Genomic DNA, 25,054 nt, shown 5'->3' on the forward strand with positions numbered 1-25,054 from the left:
GGATGTGAGGGGTGGGAAAGCCAAACGTGATGGAATTCTCACAAATCTTAGTGGGATAGTGCGGCACTGTGTGCGTGTGCATGTATGGGCAAAGAATGAAGAAAACATATAAAAGCTTACAAAGGAACCTGCATAATCAATGTCTAAGATTAAATGGATTCACTACTAAGAGAAAGTATAGTTAGGCAATGTGATAAAGCAATGTTTTATGTAACTCATTAGATGTGAACAGTTTACCAAAAACATTTGAATTCTGTGGTCAATTAGAAATTACGATTTAAGTATGAAAATTACTTAGCTTATATACAAGCAGAATCCATTATGATTTATAGAACAGTATAAAACTCATTAAACTATACTCAGCATACTTTCTTGTAACCTTTCATTTTTGATGATGCTAATGAATGAATAAGCCATTGCTCTTACTCTTTTACTCCACCCAAATGAGAACAAGCAGAGGGTGACATGAGGCAATAAAACACTGTTAAAAGCAAAAGCTGCTGCGAAAATGGGAAATAAATTTCTACAAGGCATTGAAAAGGCAAAAAACACTTGATAAAACTAGGACTAAGACTGTGACTCACAACCCTGCTAATCCTGGAAACAACTGGTATTCTGTTGTGGCTAACACTAATGGCCAAGTTCTTTCAAAGGAAGAATATCTGGGAATTCTCTGGATATTACGAAACCAGAAACATGACCTCTGGGAACCATGGGTACAACAGAGCCTTTCAGGTAGCCGCACACGCACCTCAGGAACTGAACCTAATCTTGGGCATACTGTGAATAACTTGAAATGAGAATGCAAAGCAAGATAGAGCAAGCCAGCGCTCACTTGATTATAATGTTAATAAAACTTTACATTTGAGGCTGTTAAAAAAAAAAAAAAACATTTAAACCAGTTTAGTGTAAGTTCTTTCCAAGGGGACACTCGAAAATGAAAGACGGTAGGAGAATCTGACACCTTAATGCTCCATTAACACATCCAAAACAAGTGAGATCTAAAAAGGAAGTGAGGGCTACTGAAGAGACTAACATGATACATTATAGAGAAACAGTAGCTGTTTGGAATGGTGCTGAAAAATAATCAAAGGACACTCAGAAGAGCCAAAAAAAGTTTCTCAATGGGGGAAAAAAATGGAATATTGCTATTCTGGCCTTTAATCTAGTATTTCTCTGCAAAGACAGCTATGGTGCAGGCCCAAATTTTCACTCACTCAAGACCAAAACAAAATCAGGGGATTTTCCAAGAAAGCCAATGCCAAGATATATCCTGGTTTTAGCAGCATCCAATATCCTATGTAATTTTCATTTATGACCCAATATAATCTAAGTATATAAAATCAAGAGCATGAGTCATTAAGATAGGTTTGAATTATGCTCAATAACTCTATCTACCCCTTGGTCTACGATACCATATTAGTAACTCTACTCTTCTGATGTTTATTAGATTAATATTTGTAGCTTTATGATTCCTGTATTTGTTTACAGACTCAGCCTATTCCTACTTAAAATATTTTACCAGAGAAAGACTTCTCACTTACATTTTATAACCTATGACATAAATAGGGATATATTTAACAAGAACCCTTCCAGAGTTGTTTATATGGGTTCAAATTAAACTTTCATAGCTTTTATATCTCAGGAGAAGTCAGAACAAACTTCTCTTGAAGTGATGTTTGTATTAATAATTCATTTCCAGGAAATCTTTAAGATTTTAACATTAAGTAGATAGTATCACAACCAAAAGAATACCTTTGCAGAATCTACTTTTGTAGCATTTATCACCACTAAAGAATTCCATCACTGAAATAATTTCAAGTATCTTAACTCAGAAAGGTATGGCATTATATTAAAGAACTAGTTACAACTACAGTTTTTTAAAAAAAGGGAACCATGCCCTGGCTAGTGCGGCTCAAGCACCGGCCTGTGAGCCAAAAGGTCACTGGTTTGATTCCCTACCAGGGCATATGTCTGGGGTGCAGGCCAGGTCTCCACTTAGGGATATGCAAGAGGCAACCCATCAATGTTTCTCTTCCTATCTCTCTCCCCATTCTTTCTCCCCCTTCTCTGAAAATAATCAATATCTAAAAAAATAAAAAACAACAGAAAACAGGGAACTGTATACTTTGAAAGACAGTATGCCAAAAGAAAAAAAGTTAATGTTAAAACCATCAACTCCTTATCATTTAATAAATACCAGATTTTTCTCAGAGAAAGTAAGATTTTTTTTTTTCCTGTGAAGGAAAAAACATTTTCTTTGGGGGTGAGTACACAATGGAGTATACAGATTGTATTATAAAGTTGTACACCTGAAATTTATATAATGTTGTTAATCAGTGTTACTCTAATACATTTTTTTTTAAATGTTAACTTTCACTTTAGTAAATCATAAACTTTCATAGTGTGGTTGAGATATTTAAATAGGAAAAAAGAAAAGGACAAACACTGCATGTCAACTCTTTCAAATGCTGTACTAATAATATTCAGTGTCTTGAAAGACTGGGTGCCTGTGTGTTAGGATCTCAAAAGAGTATCTGTAGGAAAGAACTCAACAAAAAGCTTAACATAATCTACAAACCAAAATTTACAACCTTTAGTCATCACTTAAACATTAATTTTCCATTTTATACAAGTCACTGTAAAACGGTAGGTAAATTCATCAGGATGTACTTCAGTTTATTAAAATAAAAACCTACAATCAAAAGGCCCGATCAAGTAAATTATCTCTAAAGCTTAATTATTTGTAAAGCTTTTCATGCAACCTGATTATAAACACCCGAAGACAAGTACAAAATAAATTAGAATTCTAAATACTAACCACATGCTATGTTCTCAGTGATTACTGGTGGTATTCATTCTTTTTTTTTTTTAAAAAGACGCTTAACATTTATTGGGTTGGCCATAAAGTTCATTTGTTTTTTTTCCATAAGATGCCTCTACTAGCGCTTAGTTGTCTTTAACTTCATTCAAAACAATTGTTAGATTGTATTGTGACAGCTGTCACATCAGCGTGCATTTCTAAAAAAAAAAAAAAAAAAATCAAAATTGGTGAATTTTTGTGTAGCCATTGTAACACTGAGGATGGAGGAAAATATACAACATTTTCAGCATATTATGCTTCAGTATTTCAAGAAAGGTAAAAACACAACTGAAACACACAAAAAAAGATTTGTGCAGTTTATATAGAGATGTTGTGACTGATTGCACCTGTCAAAAGAGGTTTGCAGAGTTTTGTGTTGGAGATTTCTCACTGGACAATGCTCCACAGTTGGGTAGACCAGTTGAAGTTAACAGCAATCAAATGAAGACATTAATTGAGAACAATCAATACTATATCATGTAGGAGATAGCAAACATACTCAAAATATCCCAATCAATAAAGTTATTGGTGAAAATAAAAATTGTGTCTTTTGTTTTAGGGAAGAAAACAGACTTTTTGGCCAACCCAATATTAAGCTTAAAGCACTGTGCTGGCAATGAACAGACAGTGGTGAAGATGACAAACACAGCCCCTGACCTCATGCAGCTAGAATTAAAGTGCATGTGATAGTCTTAACGTCATAGCCAAAAGATGCTTACAAAGGTCACTTTTGTTATTTCTAAATTATGAACCTGTCATTACAGCAAATGAATCTCTTTAAAAGGGCACCATGAAAAGCAATTCTTGATAATGTGCTACACAGTATACATTTTCTCCTTCCTACTTACTTATATAAGGAGAAAGTTTCCTGCTTTTATGATTATTGAATGATTTCTCAATCTAAAATTAATCTAAAGGAAAAATTAATATTTTCTTGCTAAGAGGAGATACTATTGTTGCAAGTTAAATTACTGGCTAAAATTCTCTCATTGATCCTGCTCCTTAAAGTATGATTGACATATATACTAGTGTGATTTTAACTCATCAGCAAACATCCCTTGAATTTTTTAATTGTTTGAAATCAAGGAAAATGTAGAGTTCCATGACTTAGAGCTGTGAGAATTCTGTTTCTTTTTTATATGAGTAACAATACTTGATGTTTGTCAAGCGCTTGACAGTATACTGTTTCAACAACAGTTAGTAATTCTTAATTTATGCCAAGGAGGCATAGTTTCTAAATATCCATGGCATTTGGCCTGCTTTTTCTAGGTAAGAAAAGACTTTTTAGTACTAAGTGTGTCAATAAGAGAGTGCTCTGATCTAATCCTAAAAATTTTATTATAATGTATAAAATTAAAGAATATATTATCTTGAATAGTTTTAAGTAACTAATCTTGTTTCATTACTTACTGTAATTTTAACTTTAACAAGACACACAAGTATAAATGTAACAAGAAACTGAAACTCAAATTTAAGTTTTTTAAATACAAGTTTAAGAAAAAATCCCAGCAAGTCTAAATTTGTTATTTATTTTTCTTCCATAGATGTACCACAAACATTGCTGAAAATAACCATTGTATAAAGAATACTATTTCTTATGCCTAAAATCTCCCTAATCTGTAACACATAGGAAAATCTTTTCAGAGATGTGCCATATTTTTGCCATGTATAATGCACATTTTGCCCAAATTCTTGAGGGAGGAAATAAGGATGCACATTTTACATGGGTAGTACTAATTCTGTATCTATAAAAATGTTTTTAATTCTTTTATTCATGCTTATGAGTTAAAAGTGTAACTCTAGAAAGCAATAACGATAGCTGTGTGTTCAAAAATAAATGCTAAAATTCCTTCATAATACAATAACCAGCTATCCAAATATAAATAAATACCAGCTATCTAAAAATAAATAAATTATTGAATTAAAAAAAATTTTTTGGTTTCTTCATAGATGTGCATTTTATGCACAGGAGTGCATTATACATAGCAAAATACAGTCAATTAATTATTTTAATTCCATTAATTTGAAGATGTGTTTCAAATGGCATCTAAATGCAATTCCTGAAATTTGCTAATTATCAGACTAGAATTCTATGTATTGAAATCAGTGAAGATCTCTTCACAAAAGCAAGTTTAGGCTCAATTTTTTCAGTGTCACCTATCTGATTACTGTACCTCTTACTAAAACTGAAAATAAACTCAATTTTTTTCTGAGCAAATTTATCTAAATTTACTTTTTTGTGACTAGAGGCTAAAACTAATTGTTAAGACATGCTGGTCGCAAATGTCAAATGTTTCATATTACATAAATAAAATGTATGTTCAAATCTGTAATATATTTAAATCTTGTCAATGAACTAATTTCTCAATGCAATTTATATCCCTCCTCCCCCAAAACAGTCATTCTCTACCAAGGGAGATTTTTGCTCCCTGCTCCCTGGGAGGAAACATATTTTGATTAAGGTGTGGGGGGTGTGGGATGTTACTGGCATCTAGAGGGTAGGGCCTAGGGATCCTGATAAACATCCTACAATGCACAGGATAGCACTGCACAACAAAAAACTACCCTAACCAAAGTGGCAACACTGTAGTGCCAAGATTGAAAAATCCTGCCTGAAAACATCCTCCTCATGCTATTAATGAAACAATCCTTCCATACCTTCCATCCATTTCTCAAAACAAAAAAAAGAAACAAACAAAAAAAACTTTGTCTAACAGGTTCACCCCTAGCTACCTATGAGAAACAGAAAGCAAAACCTGATGTGTGATCTTAGGAAGCTTATTTTACCTGTCTAAGCCTCAGTTTTATCAGCTGTAAAAGAAAGGCATTAACAGTTTTTACTTAATAAAACTGCTGTGAGGATGATACAAGATAATGATTATAAAGGGCTTAACAGACCCCGACACAAAACAAGTGGTATAGTTACTATTTTTCACATCTTTTCTCTTTTCGAATGGTATCTCTTAGGTTTACTTACTGAAATTATCTACAAAACTATACAAATCCCAAATTTTCTATTTATAAAATATACATGAATATTCTTTATTAAGTTATAATTATTATTTTTCCATACCATTTCCTACCATCCTCTCCACCAACAAATAGAACTGATAAAATCCGTAATAGTTTAGCCAAAATCTCATTTCTACAATCAGAAATAATTACCTTAAATTCAAGACACAATTTAAAATATAACTGTTCATTTAACTAATATCTAAACTGTTAAGTTTCTGTCCAAAAACTTGCAATTAAAGTTTTTTAAAAACTGGAAGTAATATATCATGATATAAGCATTTTATTAAAGAAGCATCTCAATGGTGTAAATAACAACATGTATAAATTCATTCATACTATAATAAAAATAATGGTAAAACTGATAAACATACTGGAAAACAAAAAGATTACAAATGATTTAAGGTAGCTCCTGAAATGTGATTGTTAAAATCCATAAATTTAAATCATTTATCACTGATTGAAAAATATTCCAGACAGAGTAATTCAAGTAGAATTTGTGCGACAAATTGTTGAGAAAATAAAGAGTGAAATTTAGAGAAAGCAAGCTCAAAAGCAAATACCAATCAAAAATACAGCAAAAACTTTCACACCTCAAATGTAAATTCTTCACTGATTTTAAAAAATACTGTGCAAGTGAAGCAAAAATAAAAAACAGGAAATTAATTCTAGGTGTTTCATAAAAAAAAAAACTAATGAACTCTTTATTCTATATTGAGTTAAGTAACATCAGATTAGTGCCAAACATCTTTTCCAAATACCAACTTGTCTCTCTGCGAGCATAACATATTTTTTTCATCAAGTCAAGATAATCAAACGTCACTTAGTAACTCAAGTACTATCATAACAATAGTTGAAAATGAATTTACTGTTTGGGTAATGGAAGAGGGATGGTGGTGGAAATAAGGAAGAAAAATGGGGAAATCCCTACCTGAACCAACTGGAGATGAGCCAACACTAAGACTTTGTAAACTTCCATTCCTGAGCAATGTAGGAGATTTCTGAAGACTAGAGCTTGTTATACTTCCTGCAGCTGATGCTACAGATGATGTTGGTGAAGCAGAAGAAACTGAGAGATGAGAAACATTCTCTTGATTTTTGTTTCCTTTGGGTCTACCAGGCCCATGCTTACTTTGTTTATTTCCTTTTCTTTTCTTTTCCTTTACAGTTTCTTCTTCTATGCCAGAAGTTTGAGCCCGCTTATATCCTGCTGTGGGAAGGCTGGAATTACCCAAATCTCCAGGTGAGTTTTCAAAGCTTTTAGGTTGTGAAATAACAGCTGAGGTCGAAGGGAGACCAATTATGGAACTAAAACTATTTACCCCCCCTTCCTGGCTTCCAGACTCTCCTTTATGTACATCTTTGGTTGATGATGACTGTTGGGAGTGAGTATAACTGTCATTACGTAGATCTGAGTCTGTAAAACTCAAGAAATCCTGGGGAGACTGTACTGAACTTCCCGAAGATGATTTTACACTGCCTGGAGTTCCTGAAAAACTGCCTGTAGTAAGGAAAAAGAAAAAAAAAAAAGGGAAAAAAGAAAGAAAAAAGAAAAAAAAAAAAGAACGAACGAAGGGGGGGGGGGGGATAGGAAAAGAAAAAATTGGATGCAAAAGTTCCCATGAGCAGTAGAAATGATATAATCATCAAAAAAGAGAGTGAAAAAACTTAACTATAAAACGTAGGACATCACTTATGTAACAAAGGTAGATTTTTTTAAAGGGTTATTACTGAAAACAAGTTTATCTACAAGATTATCTTTAAAAAATACTTGTCATTTTATAGTTATTAAATTGAATTGTAAACTATTACTTGTACAATTGCCAAGATATAAGAAGTGCTTTATTTAACCTACCTTTTACCATGGCAGCATTTCTCAATTCTCCCCTAAATATGTGTATGCTTGAGGAAGGACTGAAGACTAGCAAAATCTCAAGAAGACACTGACAAGACTACAATTGGACTGTGAATGACTAAGGGAACTTTTTCAATTACTGAAGATATAATTATAAAATGTCCCAATATGCAATAAGAACCAAAAAACGCTTCTTAGTTTATAAGTTGTTCTGATCTTCTAGATAATGTTGGTGAATGCTGTTTCTCAGTTAAAGCTACCCTACCAAAACACAGATTTAATCAAGTAACAATGATCACACAAAACCTAATCTATATACCTTCCATTCTCCCAGTCCACTTCTCATGGAGCTGCATAGAGCAAAGAAACCAGCCACTAATAATTTTGCTATTGTTTTTCTGAAAGTAAAGTCATAGGAGAGGCTCTCCTCTCATGAATCTCTTTCACAACTGCTTATTCTTTCCATACTCTTTAGGTAAAGAACATTTTCAGCCCCTCATGTCATTATGAGCTATAAGAACCTCAGGTTCTTATTTACTGTATTTTGCCGTGTATAATGTGCACTTTTTTGCCCCATTTTTTTAGGGAAAAATAAGGATGTGCATTATACATGGGTAGTACCTGAAATACCTTGTATCTGTTCTTGTGTTTTGTAATTATTTGTTACATAAAATTTTTTGTACCATAATATGTTCAAAAGAGCTAAAATTCCTTTATCATACAAAAAACAAATATCTAAATATAAATGAATGAATGAATGAATGAAAAAATTAAAACAGAAGGATTTTTTCCCCCTGAAAGTTCAGGCCAAAAATGTGGGTGCGCATTATACACGGCAAAATGTACTGCCTGGCAGAAAAATAATATGGCTGGGATGACAGAACAGTTTGGTTCATCATCCCATTTCACCAAACCCTCTCTTCATGTTTGCCAAATGAAGTACATGAACTTAGTTGTGACCACACATCTAATATATTTCATAAAATTAAACTTTGTCATATTTTAACTAATGGATTTAAAAACAAAAGCTCAAAATAAAGTGTTTATTGGAGTGGAAAAGAAATTTCAAGCTAAGTATTAAATTTTATTGCAGAGCACAATCATAAATAATCATACATAAATCCACCTAAATATTTACAAAGATACTTTCTCCTAACACACAAGAATTTCTTTTTAAAGTATCAAGGTTTTGATGTTTAAATTTTAAGCTTTTCTGAAATGGCTTATTAAAAAAGAAAATTAATAGTTTAAAATTTAACTTTTTCAAGACAATATCTGCTTTATGCATTTATAAAAGTACTTGTTCCTATGTAAAAGCATTTTGAAGCTATGTCTATACAGAAAATCATACATATTAAGAAGCCATTTACATCACATCAATCATTTAAGGATAACTGCCATTCGCCACTTAATTAGTAGCTATAAAGAAGTTCTTTATTATCCATTCTGATCTACCATTATCTGTTTTTTCTACACATTTTTGTTTTTACAGCTGGTGTTAAAACCTCACTATAGTGTAACAAATACTTTAAAACATTTAGTGTATCTAGTACTTTAAATGCATATATTCTAAAATTCACATGCTACCTGTACTGAAAAGAAATAAAGCCAATTATCTTAAATATCCTACCTTTGTATTTCAACTTTTAAAACTTTTACAGACTATTACCTATGATTAAAAAAACAAACCATATTTGCTACTCATGTCTTAACAGAGCCAGGAAAAGACTCAATGTTGTGAAACTTAAGAAAATGAGAGATTTCTTTTCTAAATGGATTAGTACTTCAAAAATATATTAAAAACTCAAAAATACAATTTTAATCATGGAAAATAAGTTTTTAATTGTACAGATGACTGAATTCTGCTAACATCACATTGAAAATGTGAATGAAATTACATTAAAAATTAAGGTTTTACTATTTACTTTCCACAGTGGCATAAAAAACATATTAAATATACTTAAAATAAAACAACAAATTTGGTATTTTATTTTTTTTCTATTTGTCTCATTTTGGTATTGGAAGGCAAAAAGATTTTTTAAGTTCTTAAAGCCCAAAATAACTATTAGTTTAAAATATACGAATATAATTTTTAATGAAATCAGGAGACTAAGCAATCTCTCTACATATTCAAATTATATTCTGGTAGATCTTGGATACAATTTTTATATTTAGCAAAAGCTTCAACAGGGTAAAGAAAAGGACCATTCTTCTCCTCCCGTTTACTCCTTGGGGCAAAAGGGGAGGGAGGACATTTACTGTATATTTTACTAATCTATTTATCTCAAACAGTTTTAATATTTTTATGTCTCAAAATATTTGTGTTTATGTTAAGAATTACACAAAGTTAAAACCTACAACATAGAGCTAATGTATTATAAAGTTTAGCTGAGCTAGTCTAGTCTCCATAAATGAGAGTTCCATGTAAAACACAGCATGCCCAGTCAATTTTAAATTTCAGTTAAACAACAAATTATTTTTCAACTGGATATGCTGTAAATAGAGCAAGCAGCCTTACCAAAAGATATGCAGGCTGAGCAAAATTCTACTTCAAACATCAAGCTTTATAATGTATTAATAATCAACAACACTATTTACTGAGAACTATTAAGAGCTCCTAAAAAATTACCCAATACTTGTTTACTTACTAAAAATATATACCTTAACTGTTTTAGTGTATAATTAGGAAAGGAAAATAAAAACAATTTATTAAAAAGATGACTATTCTATTAGCAGAAAGGAAAACTCTAGCTTTTGTTCCTTTTCTCCCCAAACTTAACTTTATTCCACATCTATTTAAACATTAAAATTATAGTTCAACTTTGGAAGGATATGCCATAACATAAAAAGAAAGCAAAAGTCCCAAAACCGTTTTAACAAGGAACACTAGTCTTGGAAGTAATCCTACTACTACTAATAAAATAATCTCCAATGATCCATTAGTTATAAATAGTAAAAAACAAATTCTTTTACAAAACTTAACTACTACTGATCATCATAAGAATAAGTATTTTAACTAAAACATAATAATTAGTACCTTGTTGGAAAGGGCTAGCTGCTGACACAGTTGTTCCCGGATTTCTTCCGCCAGGCTTTCTTCCCCTTTGACCTGAGCTGTGAGTTGAAGATTTCTTCCCTTTGCCCTCTGACCCTCTAGCTTCTGAAACTTCTTTTCCACTAGTTGTATGCGCAGAAACTTCCTGAAAATTTGCATTTGTAAATCGTGCTGCAGTATCTTCCAACCGCTTCAATGATCCGGATATAGAGTTGCTGCTAGTGCTTGTGTAAGTCTAATATTTTCATTGAGAAAAGAAAGGAAAAGGAAAAAAATGGATTATAACTTGACTACAGATTAAAAAAAGATGGCACATTAAAATAACAAATAACTACTGGACTTGTAAGGTAAACATATGAAAGTTTGTTATAAAAATAAGCCATTCTACCTACGCAAATTATGTAAAAACTATTTTAGAGTCTGTTACAAATACTCTTTTAAAAATGTAGACAACTTATAGCTGTTTGAGCATCCAATTGCAGCAATTAGTAAAAATACACATTAATCCTATTTATTCATTTATTTACCCTATTTATTTACACAGTCAATAATACTGAAGACATCTGTTTCTCAAGCAGTAACATTCTCAACAAGAATATACTACACTTCCTATGCATGGAATTACAAGCAGCTTTATCGTTCAACTCAAGAAGGCAACAATTAGAAGTGAGCTGCCACAAATTGATTAGAGGAATATAGCCATGAGATTATACTGACAAAACTAGGAGATTAGAGCAAGAATTGTTAAATTCAGGTGAAGTATCCTTTTCAAAAAGAAAGATTAAAGCCTTTGTAACACAAATTATTTCTTCCAAGTACTAAGGTGAGAAAAGTTATGCCATTATGATTTTTAAAACTTAAAAGTATTACTACATCCTAAAATAGATTCTCAATCATCTCCTCGATTACACATTAGGGAAAAGAGCAAAATAAAGATTTGTTTAAACAATTAGTTTCCAGTTTTTAATAATCAGTTTAATACACGGTGTGTGCAAATATCAGCTAATTAAATAACTATGAAAATGAGAAAATGTGTTATACCAGATGTACATTAATTAATGGGCTTCAAAATAAAAGGCTGGTAAAGTTCATGGGGTCAGGGACTTTTGTTGTCGTTGTTAAGTTCATGAAGTACCTGAAATATAACCAGCCCTGAATTTCTGTTGAATAAATGAAAGAATAAATATTTTTCTAGTACTTATAACTGAGATATTTGATGCACGACAAATGAAAAATCTAAAAATTTTCATAACTAATTTCCCACATATAACTACCATTCAATACTAAGTAATCATCATGTAAATTTTAAAAATGAGAAAGTGACAATAAAATCAGGTTTCAAAAGAGCTGGCATATTTTTTTAGCAGAAACAATATTCAGAAAGAAAAGCAAGAGAAGACTTCAAATGTTTTGAAAACCGGTACTTTTCCACTATTGCTTCCTGGCACGTCTCCCATCCCATATCATCTCACTGCTAATAACAAATTTTCATCATCAAATGAGACATTATCTCATAAAACCAAACTATAATCACTATTCTAACAAACTATAATCCATATATAAGAATAAAGGGTTTGAAGAAAACACACTCTCATTTAACAATGGTTATACTTCATGGATTATTTCAGAAACACGAACCCATACTTGGCAGGTCACTTATGAAGCCACCCACTTCACTTTTCAAATAATTTTCCCCAATAACAAGAGTGATCCTGAGGTTCTCCACCCTGCTCACATCTGACCCAAGAGAAGTTTAAAAATCTTCTAAAGAAAACACAGTGGTGTTCTTCATGTATCAGAAAAAGTACTTTGTTGATGTACTGAATAAGGAAAGGAGAGGAAGCTGGGTGAGGTGTCAAAAACAGAATATACTATTTGCTCCCCCTAGCAATCTTAATTAGGGTTGGTAAAATTTCCCATTCATTTAACAGAATTTACTTGTTTACCCCTGGAGTATAAATATGTCCATAAATCTAATGAAAACATGACAGTTGGAAGAAAAAGTATTACAAAGAAAGCAATAAATAAAAATTAAGCAAATTTCAGTGACTAAAGTCTTGTTAAATGAAATTACAGTTGATATACAATTATTATATTAGTTTCAGGTATACAACATAGTGATTAGATACTTAAATACGTTATGATGTAACATTTTATTTTAAATAAAACTTTGACACCTTTTAAGTTTCAAGAGATATTACAGATTTCAAAAGCAAAAAAAAATCTTTAGCTGAGGGGTCTAACAACTTTTAAAAAATTACTCTTAATTAAAAGAAAAAAAGGGTAATATAATTTTTAGTCAAAGAAAAACCTCTACCTTAACTCCATGTTTGTAAGTTAACTTATTAGTATTTCTCTGTAATATGCTGTTTAAATAATACGGCACTGTGGAATTCTATTATAAACATATAGTCAACTCAAAATCAAGAAGGTCTAGAAAGAAGTAAAAGGAGAAAGTAGTGAGGTAAGGCTCAAAGAAACATAATAAGTATGCCTAATATCACGAATCTACTGTATTGGCATCTCACTGCTCTGAGAAAAACTGTAGTGCTTAAGAACACATATTTGTCATGTAAGCTGACCCATAAAAGGCAAACTAACTATTTCAACTGTTATTCAACTGACTAAAATATAGCCTTTTTTCATTTTCCATTAGAGATAAAACTGGATATTTGACCATACTGAGAGTCCCCAAAGAAGGGCATAAATATTTTGGTCTGTATTGTGACTTACAGGCAACTTAATGAATTCTTTAAAGTAGACATTTAGAATATGTATGATTTTTGTTTCATAGCTAACTACAATTATAAGTCCTCAGAGTAGATAAAATACCAATATACTATTAATTGAAAACAAAAAGTACTTACTACTTCAAACAAAATTTTAAATTAGACTCTAAATTCAACAATGACTCTAATAACAGGTACCCAAAGAAATGGTTTTGTTTTTTTTAAGTCCTTACAGGTTTCAACAAAGCTCTGTAATCCACATTTGGGAGAAGGAAGCAGAGGGAAGGAAGAGAGACAAACAAGATGAAACATAATGTTGGCTTTTTAAAATTATGTACTAATCAAGTGTATCATAAAAGCCACAAATTTTTCACTACCTCAATTCTTAAAACATAGCACATAAGCTATCAAACATGAAACACAAAAAGGAGACTAAGAAGGGGAAAGGAGGGGAGGGTCTAGTAATCTGTTAAAGAGCCTAATTCACATATTATTCCAGTACTGAAAAGAAGAGTGAGAGGGGAAAAAATTAACTGAAAAAAAGTAGCAGAAAAATTACAAAATTTAGTGAAAACTATAAACCTACAGATCAACTAACCTCAAGCACTAGAAACTTGAAAACTCTGAATGCACCCCCTGATCAAACTGCTTATCACTAAAAACCAACAACGAAGAGAAAATGATAAACACAGCCAGGGGTTTAAAATGTAAAAAGCCAAGAAACAAAGATAAGGATAAAAACAGAATTCTCATGGAAACAATGTAAGCTAGAAACGAGAAAATTTTTTAAGTACTTAAAAAAAAAAAATCAAAAAAACTATTAACCTAGAATCTAGAGTGTGCTAAAATAACTTTCAAAAACAAAAGCAAAATAATTGCTTTTAAGTAAAAAAAAAAAAACAACAAAAACCAAACACTGAAAGAACTAACCACCAGTAGGTCAACACTACAAATAAATGCTAAAGATTTTTTCTATGCAGAAGAAAATTAACAAAGGAAATGTGGATCTACACAAAGTAATTAGGAGCACTAGAAACAGTAATTACATGAGTAATAAAAATCTTTTAATTATTTAAATCTCTTTATAAGTTAATTGATGATTTAGAGCAAAAGATATTAATTTTGAGATTTATAAAACAGGCAAAAATTTTAAAATGATAAAACAGCACAAAAGCCAAAAAGTAGGAATAGAAGTATATAGCTATGAGGTTCTTATACAATATCTGAAAATGGTATACTATCACTTGAAGGCAGACCGATATATTAAAGATGGATACTAGAAACCCTAAAGCAACCTAACAAATACAACAAAGAAATATTAATAATCACCTAAAAAAAACCATAAAAATATTCAATGAATAAAAGAAAAAAGATGAGAAATGGGCAAATAAAAATTAGCAAATGATAGATTTAAATACAATCATATCAATAATCACATTATGTGTAAATTACCCAAATACCCCATTGTATGGCAGAGATTGCAACATTAAAAAAAGTAGCTCAAGATTATATGCTGCCTACAAGAAACCCATTTTAAATAAAAGACAAATACATTAAAAGTACGGGAAATAGATATAAATCTAATAATAAACGAAAGCTGAATTCACAATTATTATGTATCAGAAAAATTAAATTTCAGACAAGAAATATTACCAAGATAAAGAGGTCTGTTCATCACAAGGATTTAAAATATCCTAAATGTTTTTGCACCGAATAAGAAACTTCCAAAATAAATAAAATGAAAACTGACAATACTGAAAATGGTGAAACAACAAAACCATAATTATAAAACCCCTTCTCAATAACTGACTAAACGAGTAGATACAACAAAATCAGTTAGAGTATAGAGAACTTAAAAAGTAGCAATCAACCAGAACTGACATTTATAGAAAAGCTCCATGCAACAGCAAAAAACAAACAAACAAACAAAAAAAAAACGGCATTCTTCTGGAAAGCACATAGGACATTAAACTAGATAATCTACATTGTATGATTTCTTTTTAAAAACCAGAAATTTTAAAAGAAATTATATAATACAAAGATATTAACTAGAAACTACAAGAAGATATGTGAAAAATCCCAGGATGGTTGAAAAGTAAATAAGACACTTCTAAGCAACCTACTGGTCAAAGAAGAAGTTAAGAGGAAACAACAGGGTACTTTTCAACTAAATAAAAATGAAAATAAAACATATCAAAATTCTTAAGTGGTGCTTAGAACAAAGTTTACAGCATTAAAGCCTTATCATTAGCTCTTGTAGATTCTGGATCAGCATGCAAGAAACTTAAAAGTTTTCATTTCATCCTAAAGGGCTGAACAAACTCAGCAATCAACAGCTCTTCTTAGATCCATCAAAGCAGGGAGATCACATGGCAAACCACTGTCCAAAGATTGGAGAGACAGGCGCATGGATACAGAAATCAAAATATACCCCAACAGAAATCTCCATGGGAACCAGTATCAGAGTAGAAAAACCTCAAGTATAATTGACGAATTGCTGAAAGCTCAGTGTGGACAAGTCTGAGAGATAAAAGCTCCAGTAGGAACTAGTCATAGGGGAGACCTCCAGGAGCTCTACCTCCAGGAGCTTCAGAGTGGGTATCAGAAGAAAAAGTATACTTATGCTTTTGGAAAGAGAGTGAGAAAAGGAACAGTTCTGAAATATGCCGACATATTCTGTTCCTCTTTAAAAGGCTTGCTCACAGGAAAAACTATTTTACCAGACCATAACCTGCTGGGGTTATATTAGAGCCTAAAGTTCCCGGGGATGGGATATACCAACTCCAATGACCCCCCGCAGAGCAGCAGCCCCCTGTCCCACCTAACAAGACAAGGGGAGGCGGTAGAATCACTTGTGAAGTTCACAGTCTAGGGGCACAGTCTAATCAAAAGACTGAAAACTAATCACAGGACTACAGAATGCTTCCCTCTCCCCCAATGCCTGATCACCACATTAGTAAAGCCCTATTTACCACAGTCCCTCTTATCCAGGATATCATATTGACCTTTAAACAAAAAATTATGAAGCATTCTAAGAGAAAATACAATATGAAAAGAATGAACAAGCATCAGAACCAGAGACAGGTTCTATGGCAAAACTGCTGGGGTTATCAAAGCAGGAATTTTTAAAACTATGATTAACAGGCTAAGGATTTTAATGTAAAAAGCAGATAGCATGCAAGAACAAATGAGTAATGTAAGCAGAGATGAAGAAATTTTAAGAAGGAATAAAGAAGAAATACTTAAGATCAAAAACACTGACAGAAATAAAGAAATCTTTGATGTGCCCATTAGTACACTGGGCACGGCAGCTGGAGTTGCTGAAACATAATTTTTTTCTCTGGAAACAACCTCAGAGCTTGAGGATATAAAAATAAAACCTTCCAAAAATAAAAAGCAAAGAGAAAGAAGGCTGAAAAAACATAATACTATATCCCAAAACCATCAACAGCTATAAAAGGTGTTAACAAAGGTTTAATGAGAATATCAGCAGATAAAGAAGGGAAGGGTGGGTGGATCCAAGATGGCAGCAGAGTAAGTCGAAGCTATATTCACCTCCTCCTAGGACCAAACAGGAATTACCACTAAATTACAGAACAATCATACTGAATGACCACCTGAAGACTAGCTGAAGAGAAGTATGATAATCAAGGATTTACAGAAGCCAAATGGAGACTGCTAGGAAGGATAGAGACGCAAAAAGGGCTGGTCTTGCTCCCACAGATGGAGGCTGAGGTTCTGCAGTTATCTCAGCTGCAAAGGTTCCCCCTGAAAAGCATGGGGTCTAGTCCCCAAGCTGGGCTCCCCAACCAAGAGCACCAGAGCCAGGAAGAGGCACCCACGTAATAGCTGGCTGTGAAAAGCAGTGGGGTTTCTGTCCACCAGACAGAGATGAAGTCCAACAGAAACACAGGCAACCTCTTAAAGGGCCAATGCACAAAATTTCTTCGAAAGTCACTCATTCTGGGCTCTCGCTGAAGGAGGGCAAAGCATACTATAGTCACATGAGTCGAATGTGGGATTTGTGGCTGTGGGGAGAGAGCTGAAGAAACAGCCGCCAGGATCCCTGTATGGAGTCATTCTCCCACACCGCAGATGCTGCCTTTCCTGGGTGGAGTACTCCCCTTTGTGCATATCAGCCTGGGGGAAAGCAATAGCCCTGCACTCTGGACTCCCTCTCACCCCATCATGTAGGGCTTACACCCTGGAGGGGTACATCCAGAGGCCCTTTCAGTGACTGAGCCAGCAGGCAGAAGCAGATCTTGGATTGCCTTAGGACTTTTGCTGTCCTGCCCTGGGCCTGGTGCTGGTGAAATCCGGGTTTGGTGTACAGCTTGGGCCTTCCCACATGCAACCTAGCCCAGCAGAGGCAGCCACAAAGTGAATCATTTGTAGCCACAAACGGGTTGCCAAGTGCCGGTCACAGGCAGCATCTTACATTAGGATGCACCACAGTCCCTTGCAAGAGGCCCAGAACCAACATACACAGCTAACAGGTTCAGGTAACATCAGAGCAGGATCTAATTAGCTTCAAAAACAGCATATCCAAAGGCAGATCTGAGCAGGCACCAGACCCTGCTGAGATAAATTCTGCTTCATGTGTTCAGCACCTCCACAGGAGTTCGCATTCCATGGTCAGAGCTGAGCCTCACAGTCAGCCAGACTGAGGACTGATCCCACACAAACAGGTCAACAGCAATGAAGCACAATTAAAACAAGAGGAACCACAAACTTGCACAAAGGACAATCCTCGAGCATCCTGTTCAGGTGAACAAGAAGACTGTACCACGTGACCCCATAGGACACCTTCTACATAAGGTCACCCATGAAGACTGGAGAGCAGATCTATCTTTGTTCACAGTCCGGTGTTCAATCCACTAAGCTACACCAGCCAGGGCTCCAGAGAAGATCTATCTAACGCATATAAACAAACACAAAGAGGCACCAAGATAGGGAAACAAGAACAACAAAAAAACAGACCCCAAATGAAAGAACAGGAGAAATCTCAAAAACAAAAAACAAAAAACAAAAAAGCTAAATGAAATGGAGGAAAGCAATTTATCAAATATAGAGTTCAAAGTAATGGCAGATTCGATCTTTCACTTCATCCTACCATATATTATTTCTAGTATATTCTACTGTGTTCTTTTTCATGTTGCTGAGCATCCTTATAACCATGAATAAGGTCCAGTCAGAAATGAAGACTACAATATCTGAAATGAAGAATACACTAGAAATAATAAATGGTAGGTTGGTTTAAGTGAAGGATTGAATCTGCCATTTAGAATACAAAGTAGAAGGGGAAAAAGGAAAGAAGAATTTAAAAAATGAGGACAGTTTAAGGAAACTTTTTGAAACAACATGAACACATGTTGTAACAACTTCTGCATCAGAGGAGTACCAGAAGGAGGAGAGAACAAAGGATCAAGAAGTTATCTGCTAAATGTGACTAAATACTTCCCTAACCTAGTGAAGGAAAAAAGAAACATAAATCTAGGAAGGAGAGTCCCAAACAAGATGGACCCAAAATGGCCCACACTAAGACACATCATAATTAAAATGGCAAAGGTTTAAAGACAAAGAAAGAATCTTAAAAGCTGCAAGAGAAAGACAGTTACCTACTTACAAGGGAGCTCCCAAGATTGCCAGCTGATTTTTAAACAGAAACTTTGCAGGCCAGAAGGGATTAGCAAAATACATTCAAAGCAATGAAAAGTAAGGACATACAGCCAAGACTACTTTATCCAGCAAAGCTATTGTTTAAAACTGAAGGAGAAATAAAGAACTTCCTAAACAAGAAAAAAGCTAAATGAGTTTGTTACACCCAAACCATGATTACAAAAAATGTTAAAGGGTAAGAAGGAGGAGGAGGAGGGAGAGGAGGAGGAGGAGGAGGAGGAGGGGATAGGAGGAAGGGGGGAGAAGGAAGGAGGTAGAAGGGGGGGATGGGGAAGGAGGAGGAGAACTACCAGAAGAACACAGTTAAAAGAATAAAATGGCAATAAATGTGTACCTATTAATAATCACTTTAAGAGTATATGGCTTAAATGCTCCAATCAGAAGATATAGGGTAGCTGAATTGTCCACGAGAACCACTTGAAAACAAAAGGTACACACAGACTAAAAGTAAAGAAATTTTAAAAATATATTCATGTAAATGGTGATGAAAAAAAGCTGGGGTAACAATATTTATATCTGACAAAACAGACTTAAAAACAAAGGCTATGGGAGAGACAAAGAAGGACTCCACATAATGATAAAAGAGAACACTCCAACAAGAAGATATAACCTTTCTAAACATTTATGCACCCAACATAGGAGTACCTAAATATATAAAGCAAATCTTGATGGAAATAAAAGAACAAATCGACAGTAATACAATCATAGTAGGGGATTTTAACATGCCATTGAAATCAATGGACAGACATTCTGGGCAAAAAGGTCAACAAAGAGACAGCATCCTTAAACAGCACACTGGATCATATGGATTTAATTGGTATCTTCAGAGCATTTCAACCCTAAGAAGCAGAACATACATTCTTTTCAAATACACATGGAACATTTTCTAGGATAAACCACATGTTAGGACACAAAATAAATCTCAAATTTAAGATGATTAAAATCATATAAAGCATCTTCTCTGACCATAGGGTATAAAACTAGAAATTAATCACAAGAAAAAAGAACTAAGAAGCACACAAAGACACGGATGCTACATAAAATGTTACTAAATAATGAATGGGTTAACAATGAGATCAAGGAAGAAATCAATAGATACTTTGAAAGTAATGAAAATGAGAACACAATTTAAAATCTATGCGACACAGTGAAAGCACTCCCTAGAGGGAAATTCATAGCATTATAGGCCTATCTCAAGAAAAAAAAAGTTAAAATAAACAATCTAACTTAAAATTTAAATAAACGTGAAAAAGAACAACAAAGCCAAGAGTGAGTAGAAGTAAGGAAATAATAAATATCTTAGTGGAAATAAATAAAAGAGTCTGAAAAAAAGGTAGAAAAGAGCAATGAAACAAAGAAGTTCACACCTAAGTCAGGAAATCACGACAGATCAATTTAAGAAGCAGAAGCTAAAAAGAAGAGTCTCACAAATAATGAAAAGACATAGAAACACCCCCCAATCAAAGGGAAAGGAGGAATCCCCAGAAAGAGAACTAAATGAAACAGAGGCAAGTAAACTATCAGATATTGAGTTCAAAACAATGATTCTAAGGAAGCTCAATGAGCTCAAGAGCTCAGAGAGAATTACAAAAAACTGCAGGGACTACAAAGAACTCACTGCAAACTATATCAGCATGAAAAAAAGACATAGAAACTATCCATAAAAGACAAGAGGAAATGAAGAATACAATTTCTGAATTGAAGAACACAGCAGAAGGAATCAAAGGTAGGCTAGACGAAGGAGAGGATCAAATCAGTGACCTGGAGGATGAGAGAGAAAAAAGCTCCCAGAAAGAGCAAGAAAATGAAAAAAAGAATGAAAAAGAATGAAGAGGAATTTAGGGAAATGCAGGACAACCTGAAACGTAGTAAGATCTGTATAATAGGAATACCAGAAGGAGAACAGGATGAAGAAGGAATAGAGAACCTGTTTGAAAAAGTAATGATGGAAAACTTCCCTAATTTGAGGACAGAAAAAGTCACAGAAGCCCAGGAAACACAGAGGGTCCCATTCAGGAGGAACCCAGTGAAGCCCACTCCAACACACATCATCATTAAAATGGCAAATAGCAAACGCAAACAGAGAATCCTAAAGGCACCAAGGGAGAAACAGGTAGTAACATATAAGGGAGCCCTGATGTGGGTAGCAGCTGACTTCTCAACAGAAACACTGCAAGCCAGAAGGGAATGGCAACAAATAGTCCAAGTCATGAAAAGCAAAGTCCTGCAAGCAAGACTGCTCTATTCAGCAAGGCTCTCAATGAAAATGGAAGGCGAAATAAGGAGTTTCCCAGACAAAAGAAGGCTAGAAGAATACACCTCCATCAAACCAGCATTGCAAGATATGCTAAAGAGATTGCTTTAAGAAGATGAAGAAAAAGAGTCTATGAATAAATACTCAGTTCCTTTCACACTCACCAATACTCGATAGCACCAATGTTTTTAATACTTATTATTCTGACTGTGACAATGATGTGTTATTTTAATTGTTCCTTTATTATTTGTTGAAACTAAACCTGTTTTTGTATATTTCTTGCCTATTTCTATTATTTTTAAAAAGCTTTTAATGGCCTTTTGGTATTCTTTATCCATTTTTTGACTAAATGTAGAATTTTTTCCTAAAAAAAACAAACATTATTAACCCTTTTTTAGATGTGTTGCAAATACTTTTCTATTCCATTACTTTTTAACTTTTTTTTAATATGTATGTACTGTACAGTCTTAAATGTTTAATATAGTCATATTGTCAATATTTTACTTTATCCCTTCTGGGTTTGAATACTTTACTTTGGAGTAATAAAAATATTATTGGTTATTTTGTCCTAAAACTCCTTAGACTTTACATAGATTTTTAACTCACCTGAATATTTTTTGTATAATGTGTGAAATAGGGCTCTATATTTATTTCAAGTAGTAGTTGTCCATGCACCTTATTTGTTGAATAAGCCTTATTTCCCCCATTGATTTGAAATATCAATTTAATCATATATTACATTGTTAAATATACACATTTGTTTCTAGAATGCTCATTTTATTTCACTGATCTACTTGATTATTTCTGTGCTGGTGTCAAGTTGTTTTAATTGCTGAGACTTTATAGTGGATTTACATTTTTTAGTATTACAAATGGGTTTTGACATTTAAAAAAGATAAATAAAATCAATCTGCATTTAAAAAAAAAGAAAGAAGCAACTCCTACCTTTTGTGACAAAATGGATGAAACTGGAAAATATTATACTCAGTGAAATAAGCCAGTCGGTGAAAAACAAGTACCATATGATCTCACCTCTAAATGGAATCCATTCAATAAAATAAACTAACAGACAAAATAAACCACAGGCATGGAAACATGGAATCAACTGAAAGTGACCAGAGGGGATGGGTAAGGAGGACAACGGTGGAAAGAAGGAGAAGGGAGTAGACAAAGAACATGTATGAATGACCCATGGACAACAGTGTGGGAATTGACTGTGGGGGGGATGGGTAGAGGAGGGGAAAGCGGGAAAAATTGAGACAACTGTAATAGAATAAACATGATAATTTTTAAAAATCAAAAAAGAACTAAATAAATGGAGAGATATTCCAGCTTCATAAACAGGAAGACAATATCATCAAGATGTCAGTTCCCCCCTAACTTGAACTACAGATTCAGTACAATCCCAATCAAAATTTCATCAAATTATTTTGTGGATACTGACAAATTGATTGTAAAGTATATATGAAGATACAAAAATCCCACAATAATGAACACAATACTAAAGGACAAAATTAAGTTGGAGTACTGACATTACTTGATTTCACACTTACTATAAAGCTACAAGTAAGACTGTGTAGTACTGGCAAAGAATAGAAAAATAGAGAAATGAAACAGAGTAGAGAGCCCAGAAATAGACCAACATAAATATAGTCAACTGATCTTTGACAAAGGAGCAAAAGGAATACAATAGCAAAGATAAGGTTTTCAACAAATGTTGCTAGAACTGGATGTCCACATGCAAAAACATGACATAGAATTTACACCCTTCACAAAAATTACATCAAAATGGATCAGACACCTAAATGTGAAACACAAAATTATAAAACCACTAAATAATAACAAAGGAGAAAATAAGAGAACATTGGGTTTGGCGATGACCTTGCACATATCCATAAAGGCATAATCCATAAAAGAAAGAATTGGTAAGGTGGACTTCATTAAAATTAAAAACTTCTGCTCTGAGAAAGATACTGTCAAGATTTTTTTTAAAAGCCTAAGATTGGGAGAAAATATTTGTGTAAAACAAATCCGACAAAACGGACTTACTAAAAATATACTAAAAACTCTTAAAAGTCAATGGTAAGAAAATAAACCACCATATTTTTAAAAGGGCCAAGAACCTTAACAAACACATCACCAAAGATACAGATGGCAAATAAGCATTAGGAAAAAATGTTCCACATTCTATTTCAGCGAAGAAATGGAAATTTTAACAAGGAGGTAAATACTACGACACACCAATGAGGATGGCCAATATCCATAACACTGGTAACACCTAATGCTGATGAAGATGTAGATAGAACAGAACTCGCATCTACTGCTGGTGGGAATGCAAAATGATTCAGTCATGCTGGAAGACAGTTTACCAATTACTTACAAAATTAAACATAACATATGATCCAGCAGTCACATTCTGTGGTATTCACCCCAAAAAACTGAAAAATTATATCCTCACAAAAACCTGCACAGGGATGTTTATTATAGCAGCTGTATTTATAATTTCCAAAATTTGGAAGCAACAAAGTGAAAAATGTGAATGAAAAAATAAATTGTGATACCTACAGAAAAATGAGTATCATTCAGTCCTAGAAAAAAATCAGCTATCAGGTGTTGAAAAAACTTGGAGGAATCTAAAATGCATATTACTAAGTGAAAAATGCTAGTTTAAAAAATGCTACAAACTGTACGATTCCAACTGTATGACATTCAGGAAGAGGCAAAAACTATGGAGACCATAAAAAGATTAGTGGTTGAAAAAGGGCTGGAACGGGGCAAGGAAGAACAGCTTAAAAAAAAAAAGGATTTTTAGGCCAGTGAAACTATTGTGTATGATACCATCATGGTAGATACAAGTCATACATTTCTCCAAACCAATGGAAGAGATACAAACACCAAGAGTGAAGAGTAATGTGAATTATGGACTTTGGGTGATAATGACACATGGATATAGGTTTATTGACTGTAACAAATTTCCCACTCTGGTGAGGGATGATGAGAATAGAGGAACTGTGTACTGGAATAGGGGTTATAAGAGAAATCTCAGGACCTTACTTTTAATTTTGCTGTGAAACTAAAACTGCATACTGTATGATTTCTACTGTATGACATTCCAGAAAAGACAAAACTATGGAGACTGTAAAAAAAAGAGTGGTTGTCAGGGTTTGGAAGAAATAAAGAATGAATAGGCATAAATTTAAGGGTAGTGAAACTAATCAGCAGAATATTGCAATGGTGGATACATGTCATTACACTTTTGCAAAACCAACAGAATAGAAGAGAATAGAATAGAATAGACCAAGAGTAAACCCTAATATCGACTATGGATTTTGATGATTTGTGTGGGATAATGATACTGGGGGAGGCTATATGTGTGTGAGGACAGGGGTTATAGGATATCTCTATACTTTCCACTCAATTTAGCTGTTAATATAAAATTGCTTTTAAAAAGTTTATTACTTTTTTAAACTGTCTGTATTAGAAAAAAGAAAGGTCTCAAATAAATTTCATCATCTGGTACCCTAAGAAATCAGAAAGAGACTTCCAGCCAAGATGCAGGCACAGGTAGACATGATTCGCTTGCTCGTACAACCAAAAGAAGGACAAA

The 25,054-nt window shown here is 33.4% G+C and overlaps 1 protein-coding gene across 8 annotated transcripts in view; it reads right to left on the reverse strand.

The window, feature by feature from the left end:
- The window catches only part of MLLT10 (MLLT10 histone lysine methyltransferase DOT1L cofactor), a 226,009-nt gene that overhangs the window by 60,970 nt on the left and 139,985 nt on the right, over positions 1–25,054 (reverse strand). For 6 of the 8 annotated variants that reach the window (XM_054592868.1, XM_054592860.1, XM_054592850.1 and 3 more), the window contains 2 exons: positions 10,768–11,020; positions 6,807–7,376 (listed from right to left, as the gene is read on the reverse strand). In XM_054592868.1, the coding sequence (XP_054448843.1) occupies positions 6,807–7,376; positions 10,768–11,020 (823 nt within the window). The remainder of the gene's footprint in view (positions 1–6,806; positions 7,377–10,767; positions 11,021–25,054) is intronic. The other 2 variants (XM_054592884.1, XM_054592877.1) reach the window with 1 other exon arrangement.

The sequence above is a fragment of the Pteronotus mesoamericanus genome, unplaced genomic scaffold, assembly GCF_021234165.1.
Source record: "Pteronotus mesoamericanus isolate MK-2021 breed Mesoamerican mustached bat unplaced genomic scaffold, CSHL_Meso_final contig_130, whole genome shotgun sequence".
NCBI classification, from domain to species: domain Eukaryota; kingdom Metazoa; phylum Chordata; class Mammalia; order Chiroptera; family Mormoopidae; genus Pteronotus; species Pteronotus mesoamericanus.